The sequence below is a fragment of the Aptenodytes forsteri genome, unplaced genomic scaffold (assembly GCF_000699145.1).
Source record: "Aptenodytes forsteri isolate BGI_AS27 unplaced genomic scaffold, ASM69914v1 Scaffold82, whole genome shotgun sequence".
NCBI classification, from domain to species: domain Eukaryota; kingdom Metazoa; phylum Chordata; class Aves; order Sphenisciformes; family Spheniscidae; genus Aptenodytes; species Aptenodytes forsteri.
Window position 1 is genome coordinate 5,382,887 of NW_008795490.1, and position 19,746 is coordinate 5,402,632.

Consider the following 19,746-nt stretch of genomic DNA (forward strand, 5'->3'; position numbering starts at 1 on the left):
GAGTGAAGTGTGGGCTTTAGTTAACTTTCTCACATGCACTGAGCATGAACAACTCTGGTTTCAATTAGAGGCCAATGAAAAACTAAGGTAAGCAATAGGGAGAAGTTGGTTTCTTGGTTGTCTGGGTTTTGGAGAGTGCAGTTGTGTTGCCTGTTTTGAGGGAGGAAGGTAGGTTTTAGTTATATTCGTTTTAATCAAATGCACTTTTAGGTTTTACTCTAAAATAGAGGAAGATTGCTGATGCTGGTGGAATTGTTTTCATCTGGTTTTGGAGCTTCAGTACAGCTAAGTATAACACTGGTTTTGCCACACGTTTTTAGTAGTATTTATAACTCCTTATTACCAGTTGATCCTTTTTTTTTCTTTAGTTTTTTTAATTAATGTCACAATTGAAAGGAAAATCGTGTTGCAGTTATGCATCCTGGTACTTCAACAGTGATTGTGGATCAAATAACACATCACCAGCTTCTGCTGATGTAGAGCAGTTTAGGAACACAGAAATTATGAGATCAAAGAAGACAGATCCTTCTGATAGAGTATCCCATCCATAACAATAACAGAAGCTTCAAGAAAAAGAGCCAGAATCCCTTCACAATTATGGAACAAACTGCCATTCAGAAAAATTTTATAACCTCCGCTGTCCTTTTGTTACATGAGTTCACAGTTCCCTTATCTATTTTAGATTTTTTCCCCCTATTTTTTTAATTCAGGCTTTAAAGATACATATAGTAAGAGGAAACTTACAAAACCCAACATAAATAAAATAATAATTTCATGCTGTGAGCCTTGTTAATTCTAGTGAAAATTATCTTTAAAAAGAAGTAATACGGAGTTTGGATCTCTCAGATTTCCATATTGTGCTTGCATAGAAACTGGCACTCATAATCTCTGCTGCCTGTGGAGGTGAACAAAACAATAAAAGGGCATTAATCTCCTTACTGCGACAAGGATCCTTTCCTAATTTCTCTACCTCTGTCCTACTGAAACCTTCCATTTTCCGGGTACTATTATCCCAACAAATTTTTAACATCGTAATACTTTACATAAAACGTGAAGTTCTAGGAAACGTTATTTGCACTAAAGGAATTAAAAGGATGCTCTTAAAAATAACATTAAAAATAGATACAACACTTACCTTTTCATATATTTATATATATTTGATTTTGTATTTATTTGAGTGAACCTCTGGTAGAGAAAGCAATCATATTTATGAATGTGAAGCATTTTTTAGAAATCTTAATCGGTTTTCTCTGTTTTGCAGCTTGGTTACCTTTTTCTGAAAAATGGAAACCTCCATTTATTTCACTGGTTTTTTGCTCTAACGCATGCCTTCGTATGAGCTGTTATATAATGCACTTTTAAATAAACTTCCTGGAGGATGTGTCAGCAGTTGGTAACAGCTGAAGTATCCCATCACCTATACTCCAAACAAGTGATGACCGTGAGCCAATGGTCATTGTGTGACTGTAAATCAAGCCAGCTCCTGGCATAGACATGCCCGCGTCCCAAACCGCATGCACTTGTCATCCCTTGAACGAGACTTGGTAGGCAGAAAGGAGGTGCGGCGCTGAGGTCCTTGGTGGCCCACTCGTCCCTTTCAGATAAGGTGCCTGAGCACCCTGGGCTGTGCTTTTCCCCAGAGGCGGATGGTCATTTGTGGCAGGACATTAGGCAATGCTGTTGTCCCCTTTCGTTTTTCCTGTGGGCATAAAAGCAGTGGGGACCCTCTTGCCCACTCCACATGAGTCACAAATTCACTGGTTTTTCTTTTTCTTCTTTTTTTTTCGGAGGGAGAGTGCTAGGGGTGGAAGGGAGGAAGGAATGTCTTACAAAGGATGTAATATTCTGTTCTGTAGAGCATGATTTGTTATTGCACTAGCACTAAAGAGAAAAACAATGTTTGTGTATTGCCTCTCCTGCGGTATTTCATCATTTTCTGGGACTGATAGAGCAGCCTTTAGCAAAAAAAGAATACTTTGCTGCAGTTTTACTCGTGTCAATATCTGCTTCCGAGTACATTAAATTCAGTGTGGAATAGTTAATTCAGGACTGTGACCCATACTTGCTGTTTGAAATCATTCTAGCTCTTAAATTCTTATAATAAGCCAGAGGCTAGTATTTGAAACCTGTTCACAGTACGCTACAACACTTTTTGAGTCAAGATTGCCCTGTTATCCTCCTCTCTAAAATGTTTTATCCTTTGGTCTGCACTTCACACGCAGAATTATTAGTACCTGTGTAGAAAGAGACCGTGTCTTATTTTAGCAGTTTCGTGACAATAACAGTATTTCACTGCTCAGAAAGGGTCAAAACAATGTTCTCGCCGTACCACTTTGCTAAAAAAAGTGAAGGAATGTCTGTTTGCAAATCACTGGAGAGTACGTTTGCGAGAAGTTATGAAACAGCATTTCAGCAGAGGGTAGAAAAGTAGCTGTGGAAACATCTTAGGTAAAAGCTATAGGGAAACTAGACAACCTTGCAATTCACTAGTAAAATCCTTGCAGTTCTCCTCTTACAGGTAGAAAGAAAGGATGTAGATGAAGTAAATAATTTAGAACAAAAAGTGAAACAGAATTTGGGAAACTATTATTTTTTTCATTATTGCCTCCAACTCCTGATAGTTATATTTGCATATGCCAACAAGAAATATTCAAAAGCCAAAATGAATCAGTATTTTTACATTTCTAAACATGATTAATACAGTCAGAATACATGTGGTAATTTGCAGACTAGAGTTACTTGCCCTTTACATGAGGTGTTAACTTAAACCTCTCTGGAAAAGAGATTTTATAAAGGAATTATGATGGAAACAGGACTACCAGAAGTGGGCACAATTATTGTATTCTTTGTAACAGAAATACAGTGTGCCAACCTAGCTAACAGTGAGATATCAGGAGAGGATTTAGCCATGCAGAATTCTGGTGAAGAAGCGTGATTGTTAACTTTGCTTTGTTTGACCTCTCTAAAATTGCTTTAGAGGAGAAGGGTCATCGTTGGTTGCTTTGAAACTAAAACTAAGACTTCTTCTTTAGCGCTTTCACAGCATGAAATGTGTTAACTGTTAAAATGGATTTTGTATAACAGTTCTGCATCCCAGTTTGAAACCAGACTGTGGCATACATTTGACCATTTTGTAAATATATTTTTAAAAAATCTCTAAAAGAAAAATAACCTTTTTTTTAACTGTGGAATTCAAAGCTAAAATGTGTTAGGCTGCCATCCTTCACTTCATAATGGTCACAAGCTGCCCCAGCTCCTCAAACCGAGTATAAGGGCAAAATGCATACAAATCAAATGCTTAGTGGATGCTGGCTTCCCAATATCACATTGCTTGGCTGTTTTGTTGAGGTTTCACACACATACATAAAAATAACAGCATTTTTAGCTGATCCCAATAGATTTTTCTCTGCAGCTGCATCACTTGAAAAAGGCTTTTTGTTCCAATTCTTGAAGTCTTAAGTATTGCAAGTAATTTTTTTTTTTTTTTTTAAATCTCAATTATGATTTATGTGTTGTGATGACTTTAAGGGCTTGATTGGGCTACAAATGTGCTTTGAAAAAAACAAGAAAATGTGCCCATGAAAAACACCGGCAGTTCAAAGCTGAATATTGAGCACAGAGTTGTAAACTCACATGGCACATGGCTGGGTAGGTTTTTTTGGCAGACCCATAGTCTCAACCTGCAGTGATGCTAAAGATATTAGCAAATTAGCACTGCAAAGCTTGCCAGCGTATTCGCCAGAGTCCTGCTCATGCTCTCACTGCTGTAATTAAAACTAATTATTTTCTAAAACATAGTAATACATGAGTATGTGCAATAATCATTTTGTAGTGGGCAATCTGTGAAGTATTTTTAAAGCTTATTTTCCCCCTCCTCTCTTTGGCTTGCTATGCAGTGTGCCTGCTGCCTAGTGCGAGCCAGCATTGTCATTTTGCAGAGAGAGAGGCACGCTAGTCTGGTCATGATCAGATTTATTTTTTTTTTTTTTAACAATGATGCTTTGCTGATTCTTAAAATTTGTAAGTTTGGGATATGTATTTTTTCCTTTTTATTGCCTTGTAGGTTATTCTATCCTGTGTTTTTCTTAGCTCAGATCCTTCTTTGAAAGAAGGGCATGAGGGGGAGAAAAAAGGGCGAGGAAGGGAAGATCTCTTATCCAGTCTTCCATAAATGCTGTGCACATGGTTTTCCGCAGGGAAAGAATCACCTGGTGTCTTGCTGTTGTTCTGTGGTTATTTGCATTGATTCAATGTCATGGCACCTCCTGATCCGCCCAGTATTTTCTGTCTATTTATCTGAATGTTTCTCCTTGCATCTTTCTAGAAATCCAGGAACCCAGCAGCTCTGCAGCAATAATGCTATACTGAGCACTTGCATCTTCAAATAAAAAAAACCCTTAAACTCCTCACACCCCTGGGGAGCAACTGCGTGCCATTATCAGAGAAAGACATTTGTGCGTTTGCTATAGTCCCACCTCATTTTGGCAGGAGGGGAAGAAGTTGAGTGCCGGTTCTCCAACAGAGTGGAGTTTACAGCTTGTAATTCTGTAGTTAAGGCTCACAGTGGCTGAGCCATTCATACTAAAGTCGGTAGGGACAGGAATTATCTGCTGAACACCAACATTAATCCAGACGTAATTGGGAAATTCAGCCTTTTTCTCGGGTTCAACATTGCAAGCAAAATGTGCATCATTTTCATTTACGTTTGTCTGTTGCTAAAGGGAAGGTGCAGTAGTTATTAAAATAGACGATTGTTCTGTTAAAATGTAGTGGTCAAATGTGGACACAGTTGAAGACCACCAGCAGCATGAAGAATGAATTTTACTTTGTAAAGTCGTCGTCGTTGTTGTTGCATGGTGCTCGTATTCTCGCCTCGTTCGTTCTCTTTTATTTCCTCACTTCAACTGAAGAGGTTTCCAGGTTTCCGGACACTAGAATAACAGGACAGAGGTGGGATAACCTCTGCTTCACGTGGCACCACAACCTTGCAGCAGGAAGCGTGTTTTTTCTTACAAAGCCAAACATAGTCATGCTTAACTGTTTCTCCTGTTTTCGATTAGCACCTATGGGTCTTGCAGATATGATGACACCCGGTGAGTCCAAACTACCCCTTCCTCTCAAAGCAGATGGCAAAGAAGAAGGACCCCCCCAACCCGAGAGCAAGTCAAAGGTATTTACCCACCTACGCACGTGGTGTTGTTTCAGCCCGCAGAAGTCTGCTGCGTTGTCCTTCATCTTCTGGTTTTGGCCTACCCACTCTGTTCTTTCCTGCATGCCTTTCCATTCACGTGCAATCTCTTTGTTTGTTTCTTTTCTTTTATTTTTTTTCTTTTTTCCTTCATTGTGTGGATCTGAAAGTTACTAGTTCTTACGGCATTTTAACTTGCGGGGGCAAAGCAACCCAAGCCAAAAGTTGCGTGGGGATTCGGCTGTGCCAGGTGGGTGGGAAAGAAGGGTCTTGCCTGGTTTCAATACTTGCAGCCATTTTTCTCTGCCTTCAGTTATAGCTTCCTGTTTTGGCCGCCTCAGCAGCAGCAACATACTTTAATATTTTGCTTTCCTGCCTTATTTGATAAAATAAGGTGAACAGCTTGGTTTTTTTCTTTCTTTCATAAGGGGAAACCCATGCTTAGCATTCCATGTGAGCTTGAAATAAGCATGGTGGCTTAGTGACTTTAGCCAAGCATCCAGCAAACTTTCCAAATTATACTAATTAACAATGTTGTTTTAATACCTTTTATATATATATAAAAATATATTTATATATGTGTGTGTTTTCTGTATGTGTCTCTGTTTATATATATTTTACTTTGTCATATTTTTTTTTTTTTATTCCTCTACCACAGGATAGCTACAGCTCTCAGGGTATTTCTCAGCCCCCAACCCCAGGCAACCTGCCAGTCCCTTCCCCAATGTCCCCAAGCTCTGCTAGCATCTCCTCATTTCATGGAGATGAAAGTGATAGCATTAGCAGCCCAGGCTGGCCAAAGACTCCATCAAGCCCTGTAAGTGGCTCTGGTTTTTTGGTTTTTGTTTATTTTTTTTGTAATTAATTATATTTTAATGCTTGCTTGTTTGTTTTGTAAATTCCTTTTCTTCATTATTTATCCACTAAACAGTTTTCTTTCTTTATAATACTGGGTACAAATTCTGCTCTCGGACACATGACTGTAAGTTCCACTGCCTGGCTTCAGTGGGGCCTGAGCATGCTTATCCAAGGGCAAAATTTGTCCCAACAGTACTTTGAAATAAGAAAGAGTAAAATTGCGTGCATCATGCAAGTGTGCTGTCTGGTAATACAGCAGTTGTTGTGAAGAAAACATCCTTCCTGTAATGCATCAGCTTCCAAGCATGCCGACTGTGTTGTTAAGGACAATTCCATTTCTGTTCCTGGGCCCAAACTCCTTCACACAACTGACTTCAGTCTGGTTGCTGCACTTGTCTTTGCTAGGATTATTTAGGAAAAAAAACCAAAACAAAACAAGAAATCGTCTCCCCTATTGAAACTAAGATCCATCAAAGTTTGAACTGTAGACTCAGCACCGTGAAAAAGCTGCCATGTGTATTTCGGAAATATTTTTAATTTTGAATTGTGTATTTGGAAATACAATCATTAGGTTATCAGGGCAGTCTAAAACAAAATTGTTTCTGATTTCCTTCATTCAATTATTTTGAAATAACCCAGATTGTGGGTAGAAAAAACCTGATTTGTGTATGTTTTTAGAAAACTATTTTTTAGATTAATAATGTTTAGTCATTCTCATACAGGTTGTAAAGAAAAACCTGAGAGAGATGCGTGGAGCTAAAAATAGATTTCATCATATGTATATATATACACCCACATAGAAAATCTATATACGTATATAGAAAAGAGAATGGAGATATAAGCAGATATGGCCTAGGGGGAGCAAATGTCCACTTGGTCATTTTTGCTTTTTTTTTTTTTAATTAGAAAAATATATGTTGTTCCTCTTTTTTCTTTTTACCAAAAGTAGTGACGATCATAATTTCTCTGTAGAAAAATACTGCAATATATCTTTGTGAGGAATATGAAGGTTTTTTTCTGATGATAATGTGCCCTTAAAATAGCAACAATTCTTTGGTAACAAGTTAATATTCACAAAGTGATACGTTGTCTCAGGACAAACAGAGGAAGGCCAATTGGAGTGAAAAAGCTCTCCCCATCCAAAAAACCAGACATCTAGTGAATGAATCCCCTGAGCGGAGGGGCAGCATGGCATGAAATGCACCACCTTAACGTTTTGATGTTTATTTGGCAGCGACTTTGAGTCTCAGAAGGCAGCTGGTGTTACTTGTTCCCACAAAGTCTCATCTTTTTCTTAACAGCATTTCTGAAAGAGTGGTACCAGAAACGGTGTTAGTTTTCTTTGTAGTCATGTTTTGGGTATTGCTTGTTTGGGCAGTTTTCTGGAGGAAAGCAAGAGAGTTACTGCACAGGCTGTCTAACACATCGAGTTCTTCCTCTGCAAGGCTACCAAATGATAACGCGTTCCTGAGCTCATTGCATAAACTGCGTAACAAATCCTAGAGTCACTGTGAACATACGTGGAGGTTTTTCCATGTAAATATGACGAAGTATAGTGTTGGGGAAAAATAAATGGAGGAAGTTTGTGCTTTCAATTTCTTCTGAATGCCCCTCTGTCCAAATGCTGCTGCATCTTTTGCTTCAGTTAGCTTCTTGGTACACAGATATGGATAAATACAGTGCTTTGGAACGATAGAAAAATAAGTGCCGTAAATTAACTGATCGCTTTTTACCTATGAAGGCCAGTGTATTGGATAACTTCATTGACTTCAACAGCAGTCTGACATAGACTGGAACGATTGATTGCAGGCGTTTCGTTACACTTGAGAACAGGCTGAATTTGTTCTTTAAATCCCAAAGCTGCTTCATGCGCTACAACTTCTCCATTCCAGCAGAGGATAAAAGCAAGGGTGAATAGTCTGTGATTCACTTCACAGCATCCCTGTGATCCTACTAAGTGGATCCTCTCTTTCAGCAGTTTTATATGGAAGTGAGGCATGAGAAAATGGGGAGAAGGAATTGTTGAACGTTATGTTTTGAGGGCTCTTCGGGTACATAGGTAAAAGAACACTTCTGTTACGCTAATTTTGCACATAGTGTGCATCCCTCACAGTGGCGAGGTGGCTTTAAAATTCTTTAAAAGAGAATTTGCAAGTGTGGGTGTGAACTATGCAGGCTCACTGGAACATGAATAAAACAGTAGGTTATGAAAACCCCATAAAATGCTGTTCATTGTCCACAGGTACACATGAACGTGGCAGTGAATACACTTGAATAGTACTATATCTCCATGGTGCTAACTGTGAGGGGTCTGCAGAGTCCTTCGGGAGAAAATCTTGACACAGGATTGTGTCCTGCAAAAGCCTCTGCCAGAGATTGGACTTCGGCCATTTTTGCTGCCTGTGTATGCACACTCTGTTCTGTAGTAAAATAGGTCTACGTAGTAAATGTAATATTGGCAAAATCTTTATTGAAGTGGAGGACGTGAACCGTAGATAGTTTATAAATAGAGATGCTTAGAGATATGTACAGAAACAACTACCCACTGCCTTAACGTGAAAAGAACTCCTACAGAAATTTGTGTTGCTCTGAAGGATTCTGCAGACTCGCCAGACAAGAGTCTGTGTATAATACAGTTTTAATGGGTGGTAGGTGTATTGAAAATAAAGTATGGGGTTTGACAAATTTAATATGAGAATTGGCTTTGGTATCCACATACTTAGATGTGGGTTTTTTTAAATCACCCATTTAAACATGGCCAGTCATATCATGTAGAAGAGTGCTGGGGATTGAGGGCAGAGTAGGATACAACTAAATCGGTAAAGGTATGTGCCACAGGCTTGCACCAGCATTCTTTTATCACCAAAATGATCAACAGACTTAACAGAAGAAAAGCTCATGATCTGTATTCTTCCAGCATTGCCTGGCATGCACTCAGTTAACTATCTGCTAAGGGGATCATTTTGTAATAAACCCTTATTTTCTGAGGGTTAACATTTACCTATAGGCAAATTTAGGCTTCCAGCTGAACCTGCCCGTGTGGAACTGAAGTTTGTTTGTGTGTAGACTAGCTTGCACACATCTGTCATTTTTAAATGTTTACATTTATAAAAATAGAGAAGAGAAAAAGATCTTTACTCTTGAGGAATAGCATTCTTCCCTCCAGTGCATTCTTCTAAAGTTAACATTTCATTTTAGAAGAAAATTGCACCCATTTTACAATGCATGACAACCTGAAAGCTCACACAGTAAGAAACACTTCTTACCTTCTGTAAGCTGTGAAAAGTTTTCAGATTATACTGTCATTTTAGAACCTGCTGCCACACTGCTGAAAAGCAGCATCATTTGAGACATACAGCAGAAAAACCCAGAATGAAAAATTCTTAACTGGTTTCCATTCTGCTCTGAATCTGATTTGAAAAAAAGAATCTTACCATATAAAAATGAAAACGTAAAACTGGTAAATCTGAACATTCTTAATCGTGAACTACCATCAAAGTGAAATAGAAACTATTTTGTTGCCTCATATGTTAGAATATAAGCACATACAAAATTTGCTGGGTAAAAGCTGAAATTTCCCACCTTCATTTTTGTGAGTTCTGTGGCATCATAAGTGTCAGATTAAAATTAATGCTGATGAGCAGTAGAGTAACTTTGTTCTTACTGCAGTTGGTAGTGGGGTAGCTTCAGTTTATTCAGCTGTTCAGGCCTATGTGATCGTGTATCTGTTCTCACTACAAAATCAAATTAGTAGCAACATGACTTGCCTACTTCCCTCTTTCCACCCACCCCCCAAAAAAAATCTTTGACAAAGTATATTTGTTGAAAAGAGCTAAACTGATTTTCTTAAAATGCCCAGATACATAGCAAGTGATGCTTAGAGTAAACTGGTTGCCATTACAGAATCAGTTTGTGCGTTCATTGCATAACCTGCAGGACTCATGTCAAAGTACTTTCCTGCCAACCACTTAGTATTAGTAAAACAAATTCAGCCTTGACTCTGATTTCGGTAGGAGTTGTAACACAACTGAATCTGGCTCAAGTAAATTCAGGAGTGCACCTCATTTCTAAGTAAGAAAGGTAATAATATCTGTCTGGAGGAAGGACTGCTGCAAAGAAGTTACAGTATCAGGAAGCAAGGCAGAAAACTTTACAGGAGGATATTTATTTAATTAAAATGAGTATCTGTTCACTGGAAAGAACAGCAATGGCTCATGGAACTGCTGGGTCACCCCCCTTTGGCTTCACATTTTTTTTCTCCTGGCTCTCCTCCAGCGTTGCCAAGTTTCAGCTAATGGCTGGAGGGAGATACAGAGCCTGTCATATTTTCTAGGCTAACATGCAAGATGAATGGTGGCAATGCGTTTAAAATCATTGGCAGGTGGATGCTTCCCCACTGCATCTTTCGTGGTGTTGAGTGCCAGTCCTCACCAGTGCTATGTGGGGACACGGACAAAGTGGGTGGTTCTGTAGCATCCGGGAGGTACAGCTAGGGTCTTCTTTAGAGATGTTCAACTAGAAATGAGTTCCTCTTTACTTCAGAATAGTGCTGTCTCCTGTTCAAAGTAAGGAAAAGGCAAAGGAGGGAAAGGGTGATTGACTAGATGAGTTGAAAGAAGTGTCTACTGCAGTCAACAACCAAGTTTAGGATTTTACTATACAGACATAAAGGATATGTTTCCCTTCATATATTTGGCTCCCTTCCCAAAGCTTTATATCAGTCTTTCTGCCTTGTGTTTAATTCTGAACCACTCCCATCTTCCACTGCTGTGCAAATCACTTCACCTTCTGCAAGCAGGAGGCTCTTCCTGCAGTAGCAGCAGCCCCTCTCTGCTGTTAGATCAGAGGGAGCTCGGATAGGGTGTAGTCCATCCACACATGGCACAGAGCCCAGCTCAAAGGGTTATATTGCACAGAAAAGATAACGGTGAGAAGTTCCAGCTTGTGTAGCAGCCTCAGTGCTTTCTGCCATCTCCACATAGACAAGAAAAGGGCATCAAGATAACATGAGCTTTCATTAGCTGTAAAGCCCAAATAGCAGCAGGAAAACGGGTTCACTCCTGCATTTCTGCCACGTGAGAAAGAATTCTGCTCTTTCCACCTCGTTCACTTTTCCTGGTGGTGGTTCAGCTCTGATTGCTGTGCATCCCTGGTTTTCCCCAGGTCATAATACACATTTTCTTTGCAAGGTAGGACAAGTGAGATGGCTATTTTCTGCCCTCTTTCAAGGGAGGAGAGTAGTAGCTATTCATAAACATTATTGGCTCAGGCAGCTAATTGGAAGTTCACAAAGAGTATTGCCACCAGTCTCCTTGTACTGTAGGCTCTCTTGCTCATCTTGCTTTTTGGCCAGGGGTGGTGTGAAGAGGTAGTAAAGCATAACCATTTGTGACTCTCTAAAGAGAGTACTACTCCTCAGTGTACTAGTTTGCCGTGGTTCACGCCTTAGGCCACTTCTGTGCAATTCCTGTTGTGCAGGAACACTTTCAGGTTTTCTAGCCCCTTACTGGGGGCAAAGGGGAGAGGGTTGATTTGGTTTGGTTTTAGGATTATGTAAACTTGTGTGGGACAAACTTGTTTTTAATTTTACCCAAACTAAATTGAGATTACTTTGAGATAAGTGGATGAGAAGCACTATGTGAGAGCTACCTCTTCTTAAAACGACATGAGGCAACATCAGAAACTTGCCTTCTGGGATCCAAAGTTCAGATCAGTGAAAGAAATATGAAAATGGGGAGTTTGGGCCCTTTGTTTAAAAAGCTGAATTTTCCGTATATGGACAGAATGTACTGTTTGTGCCTGAACTAGTAGCCTTCATTCCTGACTGTTGTGTGATAGCTTTAGTTTGTTTGACATCTTCTCTTTTTCAATGTTGTGAGTTTCTTACTTTCTTTTCCCTCCCCCTCCCACCCTTCCCCCAACTTTTTTTTTTCTTCTTGCGATTTAGAAATCAAGTTCCTCTACCACAACTGGAGAGAAGATCACAAAAGTCTATGAACTAGGAAACGAGCCAGAGCGCAAGATGTGGGTGGATCGGTACCTCACGTTCATGGAGGAGAGGGGCACGCCCGTGGCCAGTCTGCCAGCTGTGGGCAAGAAGCCCCTGGACCTGTTCAGGCTCTATGTCTGCGTCAAAGAGATTGGAGGTTTAGCACAGGTGAGAAGTGCTTGGAAGTGAACCTTTTGAAAAGGCGATAGGCATTTTTTTCTAGAGTATTTCCTGCTGGTTACACCATTACGTTTTCAGCCCTGACAACATTGTTGAAGAAAACAGTTTCGTGCTTTAGTATTTGTCTGGAGTTCATTTTGGGCTGCATAATTGCCCTAAAACTGTACAGTTTGACTCAAGATTGACCATTGCTGTAGACAGATGAAATTGTTACCTGTTATGGGGAATCCAGTAATGCCACTAAGAGAAGAAAAAAGGAAAAGGCCATTGGATCAAAGTAACAAGAAACAAACACATGCTAGAGCTGAAAGGAAAAGGAGATTTTGAAACCCATCCTTCCCAGATAGGGATACTGCCTCTAGGTCGAATCAATTCATCTCTCCAGAGAAGTGGCAGATATATTCTCAAAACACAGTCCTTCATCCCAAACCTTTCATCTCTGAGTGTCTCTGTACGGTACATTTGTTTCTTAGACACGGACTGTGCTTTCCCTGTGTTTGGAAAATGCTTACAGGATATTTTGGGTTGCCTTACAAACATCACGATTACAAGGAAAAGGTGAATTACTTAATTGAGATGAAGGAAAATGAAAGCAGGAAGAGAATAAAAAAGTCACAGATAGGAGAGAGAAGCTTTGGTTTGCGTTCTCACCAGTTAACTGGAAGTTTTGCAAAAGGATGTTTGGAAATCACTTGTGAGTTCTGTAAGACTGACCACCACAGAGCAAAACTACATTGTTTCATTGTCTAGCACCATCAAAAGGGGAAAGCAGGAGAAAATGGTCAGCATTTGCAGCCTTAGATTTGGTATTCAAAGTCACCTGTCCTTGCCTGGTGCTTTTACAAAGCATCCCGTGCATCCAGGGGATCACTCTGGCTAGGTGCTAGAAGCTACTGTGAGGTGCTGAGACCCATAATTTCTGTGGATTTAAGAACGTTTGTGGATGTTCAGTACTTTGCAAGATGAGGTCTTAAACATGGCTATGTAGATAAATATGTATATGCAATATTTAATACAAAATAGATAATATTTAATATTTAAATAGATATAATTTTACACTAATTACAAAATCTGAACTCAAAAACATGGCAAACAAATTAGATCCTCAGAAAGAGAGCACATTTTAATCATCTGTGTGGTTAGTTCAAGAAAGAAGTGTCGAACATCAATTAGTACCATTTGCAATGCTATTTTGAATAGTGCACCTCACAACATAGGATTCGACTACTGAATTAGATCATTGGCCCTTCAAGTCCAGAGATTCTAGCTATTCCTGTTATTAAAGGAAGGCAGAGAAACCTAATACAGTTCACCTTGCCAGTTGTTAAATGCTGTATATGGGTAAGAGATGTTATCCTGACATTTCTAGTGATCAGCTCATGCCCCCCAGCATCATAAAGATTTGATTACTTTTAGCTCAGTAACTTTATTACAGGTAAATCGTGTCATGCAGCTGCTCTGCCTCATACAGCGTGATTGTGCCCATAGTATGACTCTTAGCATCAAAAATTAAGCAAGATGGGGGCAGATGGGATATTCTAGAAAGTCATTCATGTTTGCTCATTATGGAAATTTATTTTATTTTGGGACACTGAGTGTTGATTTGCAGTGACAGACATTATGCATTGCCAAAGAATAGAAGGTGTTCACTTAGACTGATTTTTGAAAGAGCTTGAGTTACAAACGTGTGTGCTTCAGTACTGGTAAAAATTGACACTGAAAATAAAGGCTCCTGGTTTTGCTGGTGTGCCCACATGAATGATCACCGTGTTTATCTGTTTGGGGCTACTGAGAGGTGCAGAACTTTGCTTGCTGAGGTTTATTTAAATGCATCTGTGTCATGCTCTCCTAAAAAGCTGTTGCTCCAACTGCTGCACTCCACATCTCATGATTCTGCCCGGAGAGTGACAGGGAGTGGAGCTGTGCAGCAGCGGTGCATATTTTCTGTCCAAATAGTTGCAATTGATGGGGTCCCAACATGAACAGACCAGCTGTTGGCAGTCTTCTTTTAAATGCCAATATACCGGGCATTTAGGCGTGAATGTTTCTGTTTGCATTATGCAATGTGTTCATTACACACCACTTAGCTATAAGTCAGTAGGCACAAAGGGCTGTGTAGCTGGATTTCAAGCCTCAACAAGGGCAGTTTATGAAAATGTCTTCTCCTTGAACTCCTGGGTTCTTGCAGGATGTACCAGAAAAATAGAAGCACTTCACATAGCCATGCCAACCTGCTTGCTATTAATGCTATCCCCAAAAGATCTTTGCTGACTGGCAGCAGTTACAGTGTTATTAAACACTGAGAGAAGTGTAAGAAATGTTTCCTTTGCTGGCACGAAGGCTTAGGAACAGTATGGCTAACGATAACCTTTGTAGCTATACAAGTTAAGTTGGAGTCATTAAAATCTCAGGCCTCAGGGCAAGTAGAAGTCATCATGGCACACAAGAATCAGGATTCTTCCCCAACAAAAGCTGAGATGCTCAGCCATTTAAAGCCCATTTATTTCAGTGCTGCCTCTCCTCCTTGGATCATACCTAGCAATTACACAAGTGGTTGAATGAAGTCTGAGGCATCAGGTATTACAGCAAAAACAACTGGCCGTTGTGAGTGGTACAGCTGAGCGAGCCACTGGCATCATCCAGGATGACAAATGAACTTCGCTGTTATTACAGATCAGCTGTGTTTGAGGAACTCATGAACAGAGTCTTTCAATATTCTCAGCCTTACACTGCAAACAAGACTCGCAGTGGAGTTGTGCAGTCAGCAGTGTAATACAGAGTATTGCTGGACTAGCCCTGTGTGTTTGAAGTCTGCCTTAATTAATTAAGGGGCCTCGCTTCACTCTGCCTCTCATCTAGCCAAAGGATCATTGATCTGTCCCTGCAAGATGCCCTGAAGTGAAAGGACTCGAACCAGGAATTACAGGCTGAAGTGTTTGACAGCTGGTGGCTGTTTTGGAGAAAAATTTATTTTTCATATCAATGCTCAAACACTTAAATGGCAGAATAATGCTGTTATTGCTTTCTGAATTAGTTTTTAGAAGCTGCTTTTTAATTAGAATGGGGTGGGTGTGGGTGGGTGTCGGAGAGAGGGAGAACGAGCGTGCATTTGCTTGGAGATGGATTGGTAACGGAAGAGCATAGGCCCTGGAAGAGTGCAAGGCATTTAAAAGATGCACCATGCAGAAGACTCTCCACAAGCAAAGCTTTTTACGTAGCTATCAGCAGGTTCCTTAATGGTTTTATAACTGTAAATGCTGCCTATGCATTACTGCGTGTGGGAGTAATGAGCATTACCTAAAAGAAAAATAAAAAAGTAAACCAAGATATTACGTGCTTTTTTTTTTTTTTTGCCTTTGAAAATAAAAAAGTAAACCAAGACATTACGTGCTTTTTTTTTTTTTTTGCCTTTTTTCCCCCCCTTTTTTGTCTCCTGACTTAAACAAACCACTTCGCTGCAAACCAATTTATGCTGTTCATTTTGCTAGGTTAATAAAAACAAGAAGTGGCGTGAGCTGGCAACCACCTTGAACGTTGGCACTTCGAGCAGCGCAGCCAGCTCCCTGAAAAAACAATACATTCAGTACCTGTTTGCCTTCGAGTGCAAGATTGAGCGAGGGGAGGAGCCCCCTCCAGAAGTCTTCAGCACTGGAGATACTAAGAAACAACCTAAGATTCAGCCGCCATCTCCTGGTAAGTAAAAAAAACTGCAGCCTTTTACACAACCATTTTTTGAACGCAAAAGATACTCGCTAGTATCTCGCTAACTCGCTAGTTTGCAGCTTATGTATTTAGAATGCTGGACAAGCAACAAAGATAAATATGTTGTTGGCATCTTGTTTTCAAACTTGGAGCTAGCACCTGAGTCAAGTCAGATTTAACTCTGAAGGGCCGTCCGCAGTCATGTGTCTAGTTTGTCATTGCTCACTCTAACATATAAAGACGTGTGCGCCAGCATACCCTTAATATTCAGAGTTACGTTGGCATAGTAAAAAGAATAGCATTCTGCACGGATGTGCTTGCGCTGTAAGACACGAGGCAGCCATCACTAAAAGGAGCGTCCATTTATCTAAAGATCAGATTCTGGTACTTGCACTTTACTTGGTATGACTCTGAAGCTGCATTTTTAACACAAGTATTGGTCAGTAAAGCTCCAGTTGGAGTCAGGATGGCAGATGCTGGACTGATCAGTGGGTCTCAGATGGTTGCTCTGATACAGCTCATGTTCAATGTGTGGCAGATGGAGAGAGTTGAGAGTATGGTGTATCCCCACTGCCAGACCTCGTAGTTTGGAGGCACGCTCTCTGTTCTTTTGTTGCTAATCCTGTATGTCAGATAAGTCATTAGAATCACTGTCTTTATCTTCTCGTCTGAAAAATTGGAACTGGAAATGCTTGATTTTGACTGTTCTTTTTGCATGTGCAGTGTGGTGTTTGAAACTATGCTGTTTTCTTTCTAAATTAATTCAGCTTAAGACTCTCAAGATTGGATAGTCATGAGTGATATTCAAGGCAGGAAAATTCTTCAGTCGTAACATTTTAAGTACATAGGAAAAGGTGTAGTAAGTATTAGTCTATGGTGCTGACTTCTGGACTATCCATGGAAGAGAAAAGATTTCCTTTGATTTGCTGGTGATTAGGCTTTTCTGACCAACAAAATAATTCTGTTAATACCTACCTTCACAATTACTGTTAGGCAGACCACCGCCTTTTGCTGCCAAGCGAATATAATTCCTGGAATGTTTACAGCAGTTTCCTGCATTAGAAGGCAGTATTAGGAAAGTATTAAATACCTTAATTTCTGTTAGTGCAGTTCACTGGTTGAAAATGGGAAGTGGCGAGTCGGAGACCCAGCAAGCTCTCCAGGCAGTTTGCAGGCTGCGTGGCTCCAGTTTGACAGTTCCTTTCGTGGATACCAGAAAATTGCAAAGACCTTTATAATGATATAATACAGTTCTAGCTTTTACCAGATCATTTGTTATGATAGTGCTTTGTCAGTACAGAAAAAGATAAAGGCGATAAGGTTTAAATCTTTTGCAGCCTGATGTATTCAGTGTAAGGATTTTGGGGAGTTAAAGTCTAGGTACATCTCTTTGTGTAATACCTTAAATATTTCCTCCACCTTGTTAACACGTAGGGTTATCAGGTACCCAGTGCTGATTATTTAATAGAGACGATAACTAGGTTACTTTGCAAGGCAAGTTTAGACGATGGGGAAAGATACTTGGTACTAGAAGTGAAGCCTATAGTCCAAATGTTTATCTGTCTGAAATGAGCATAGAGTGTCCTGAATGTGCACCACTGCAAAAAAATAAAAGATGTTGGACGTGCCCGTCACCTCCTGAGAAGGCTGGTAAGGGGAGCTGAAACTGTTAGACTTGTTAAGGAAGGTGAAGAGGAAATTCATCCGTTTCTAAAACTAAACAGCAATACTGAAAATTAAAGAGTATTTTGCTTTGCTCTCTCCTCCCTTATCCCTCCCCCTCCAACACTGCTCTCAGTAGTTGGTTCAGAGATGATCACCGTAAATTGGCTGAATTTTGAGATGAAGATTTGTTATTTAAATACGTAAACCTGAAACAAAGGAATAGCAATGTCAGACGTACCACTTTTAGAGGGTCCTTTCGCATCGTGACGCCACAGATGAAAATGGCAAAGTCCAAGTTTAAATTTATCATAACATTCAAGCAAGCTGTCTATGCGGAGAACTGAAACTATTTTTCTAAAATAAAAACACAGCAGGACATAGAGACTATAAGAGGGGGAAGCAAGCAAAGATCTCAAGGTTTGTTTTGTTGGCAAGAAAAGAGCTTGTGTCACTGAATGGACTGCACTTCTGTACGGAGAAAGGCTTTCCCAGTGTGCATCAGCTTTAGTACATGAAATCCCGCTGAGGTATAGATGCTGCAGAGAGTACAAGCCTGTTCTCTTTAAGAGTCAGCTTTTTTCCTTGCTCCTTTTCCTTTAGTATATACCAACATTAACATTTTAACTGCACAAAAGAAGTAGAGTTGTAGATGTACTTTAGATAATCTGTTACTCTTTGGCATTCAGAGGAAACGGGAGCCCAATACAACAAGAAACAGTAGCCTCCAAAGGTCCTTGCTTTAACCATTAGCCTCTGTTGTGCAGTTAGCTCAGTGTAGGCAGAGCCACTTTGAAGCCAATCCATTTGCAGAGAACTAGTTACAGTTACTACATTAGGGCTGAAGTTAATTCTGATAAAAAAGCAGGGGGACTTGTCTCAGAGGGAATGGTGTTGTATTTTGTCCAATTCTAACCAGCTGATGCTATGAAATCAGGGTCATGAGAGTTTAAAAATCAGCTCATCTTTGTAAAACTCTTAACACTTAAGTATTTCAATTGCTCATAAGAATATATAAAGAATATATGTTAGAATATATAGGGACTGGCAGCCGCCTTGGTACAGAGAATAATTCAGTTCCTATGTTGATGTAGTTCTACTACTATGACACGTAGTTCAGAGCAAATCAGTTGTTGCAGATGTCCTGCATCCAGGGGGTGAGTATGTGACTGCCTCACAGAAGAATGTGATCATAGAGGGCACGCTAGGAAACACAGTGCAACAGCCATAGTGAGGAGATTCCCATAGAAGAGCCTGGTCAGGGAGAGGGTGCGACATGTAAGTCAAATTTATGGGACTGGAAGGCAGTGATCTGGGTCCATGTGTTAGTCCGTTTGCTTGTAGCACTGTATTTGGGATTCTCCCATCACTTTTGGTTTTTACAACATCATTAATAAGGTAAATGGTGTGTAAAGGAGTGAATAATTTAGTGCTATGCACAGTACAATTCAGGATAGTGTCAGCAATTATAAAAATTTGAAAAAAGGAGTGAGGGTAGAGCAGCAAAGTGACAGGCTGGTTGGCTTTGTTCAGTAGAGGTTTGCACAGTTGCCAAGGTGTTAGGGGTAGGATTACCTGCCTATTTGAATAAATGTTCTGGCTTCATGCTACTGTCAGAGCCTCTTCTGTTCTTTCATAAAACTCGCAGGGAGAGGTGGGGGCCTGAATGTGTTTTATTGTGGCTTGCACTCCTCTGAGGCTGTGCAAGCTGGAGACATGCTTGTGGTAGGCCGAGGCCTTTGTATCACAGCTTAAATCTGTCTGGGTCAGATAATGCCGTCAGCAGTGAAGACCAGCAGCAGATGCCTAATGACAGGCTAGCTATTAGAGGACCCCTGTTGGCCTTATGTCCTGATTGTTGGGTCCGTGCCAAGGTCCATGCCAACTGTTGACTGCTCTTTCGCTGCATAGAAAATCCCTATAGAGAGAGAGGCCTTGTAGGTCTTCGTACGCATCCTTCTAGGGCTCCAGGGCTTTCCAGAAGTGGGTGCAAAGACAAAATGCTCTTCCTGTCATGCGTGTTTGATATTTTTGACCAAAATATGCACAAAGTATGTGGCAAGTTCTAAACTGAAAGTAATTCTGGGGGCCGTTACGCTAAGCACTAATGGGTGCTGGAGAAAAAATTTCTAAAAAGCGTCAGCGTGAAGGAGTTATTTTCCATTGC

General features: G+C 40.2%; 1 protein-coding gene across 2 annotated transcripts in view; it reads left to right on the forward strand.

Annotated features, from left to right (window-relative positions):
• ARID1B (AT-rich interaction domain 1B) overlaps positions 1-19,746 on the forward strand; it is a 313,144-nt gene that overhangs the window by 271,322 nt on the left and 22,076 nt on the right. For both annotated transcript variants that reach the window (XM_009281433.1, XM_009281435.1), the window contains exons 10-13: positions 5,061-5,170; positions 5,847-6,005; positions 11,994-12,203; positions 15,704-15,908. In XM_009281433.1, the coding sequence (XP_009279708.1) occupies positions 5,061-5,170; positions 5,847-6,005; positions 11,994-12,203; positions 15,704-15,908 (684 nt within the window). The remainder of the gene's footprint in view (positions 1-5,060; positions 5,171-5,846; positions 6,006-11,993; positions 12,204-15,703; positions 15,909-19,746) is intronic.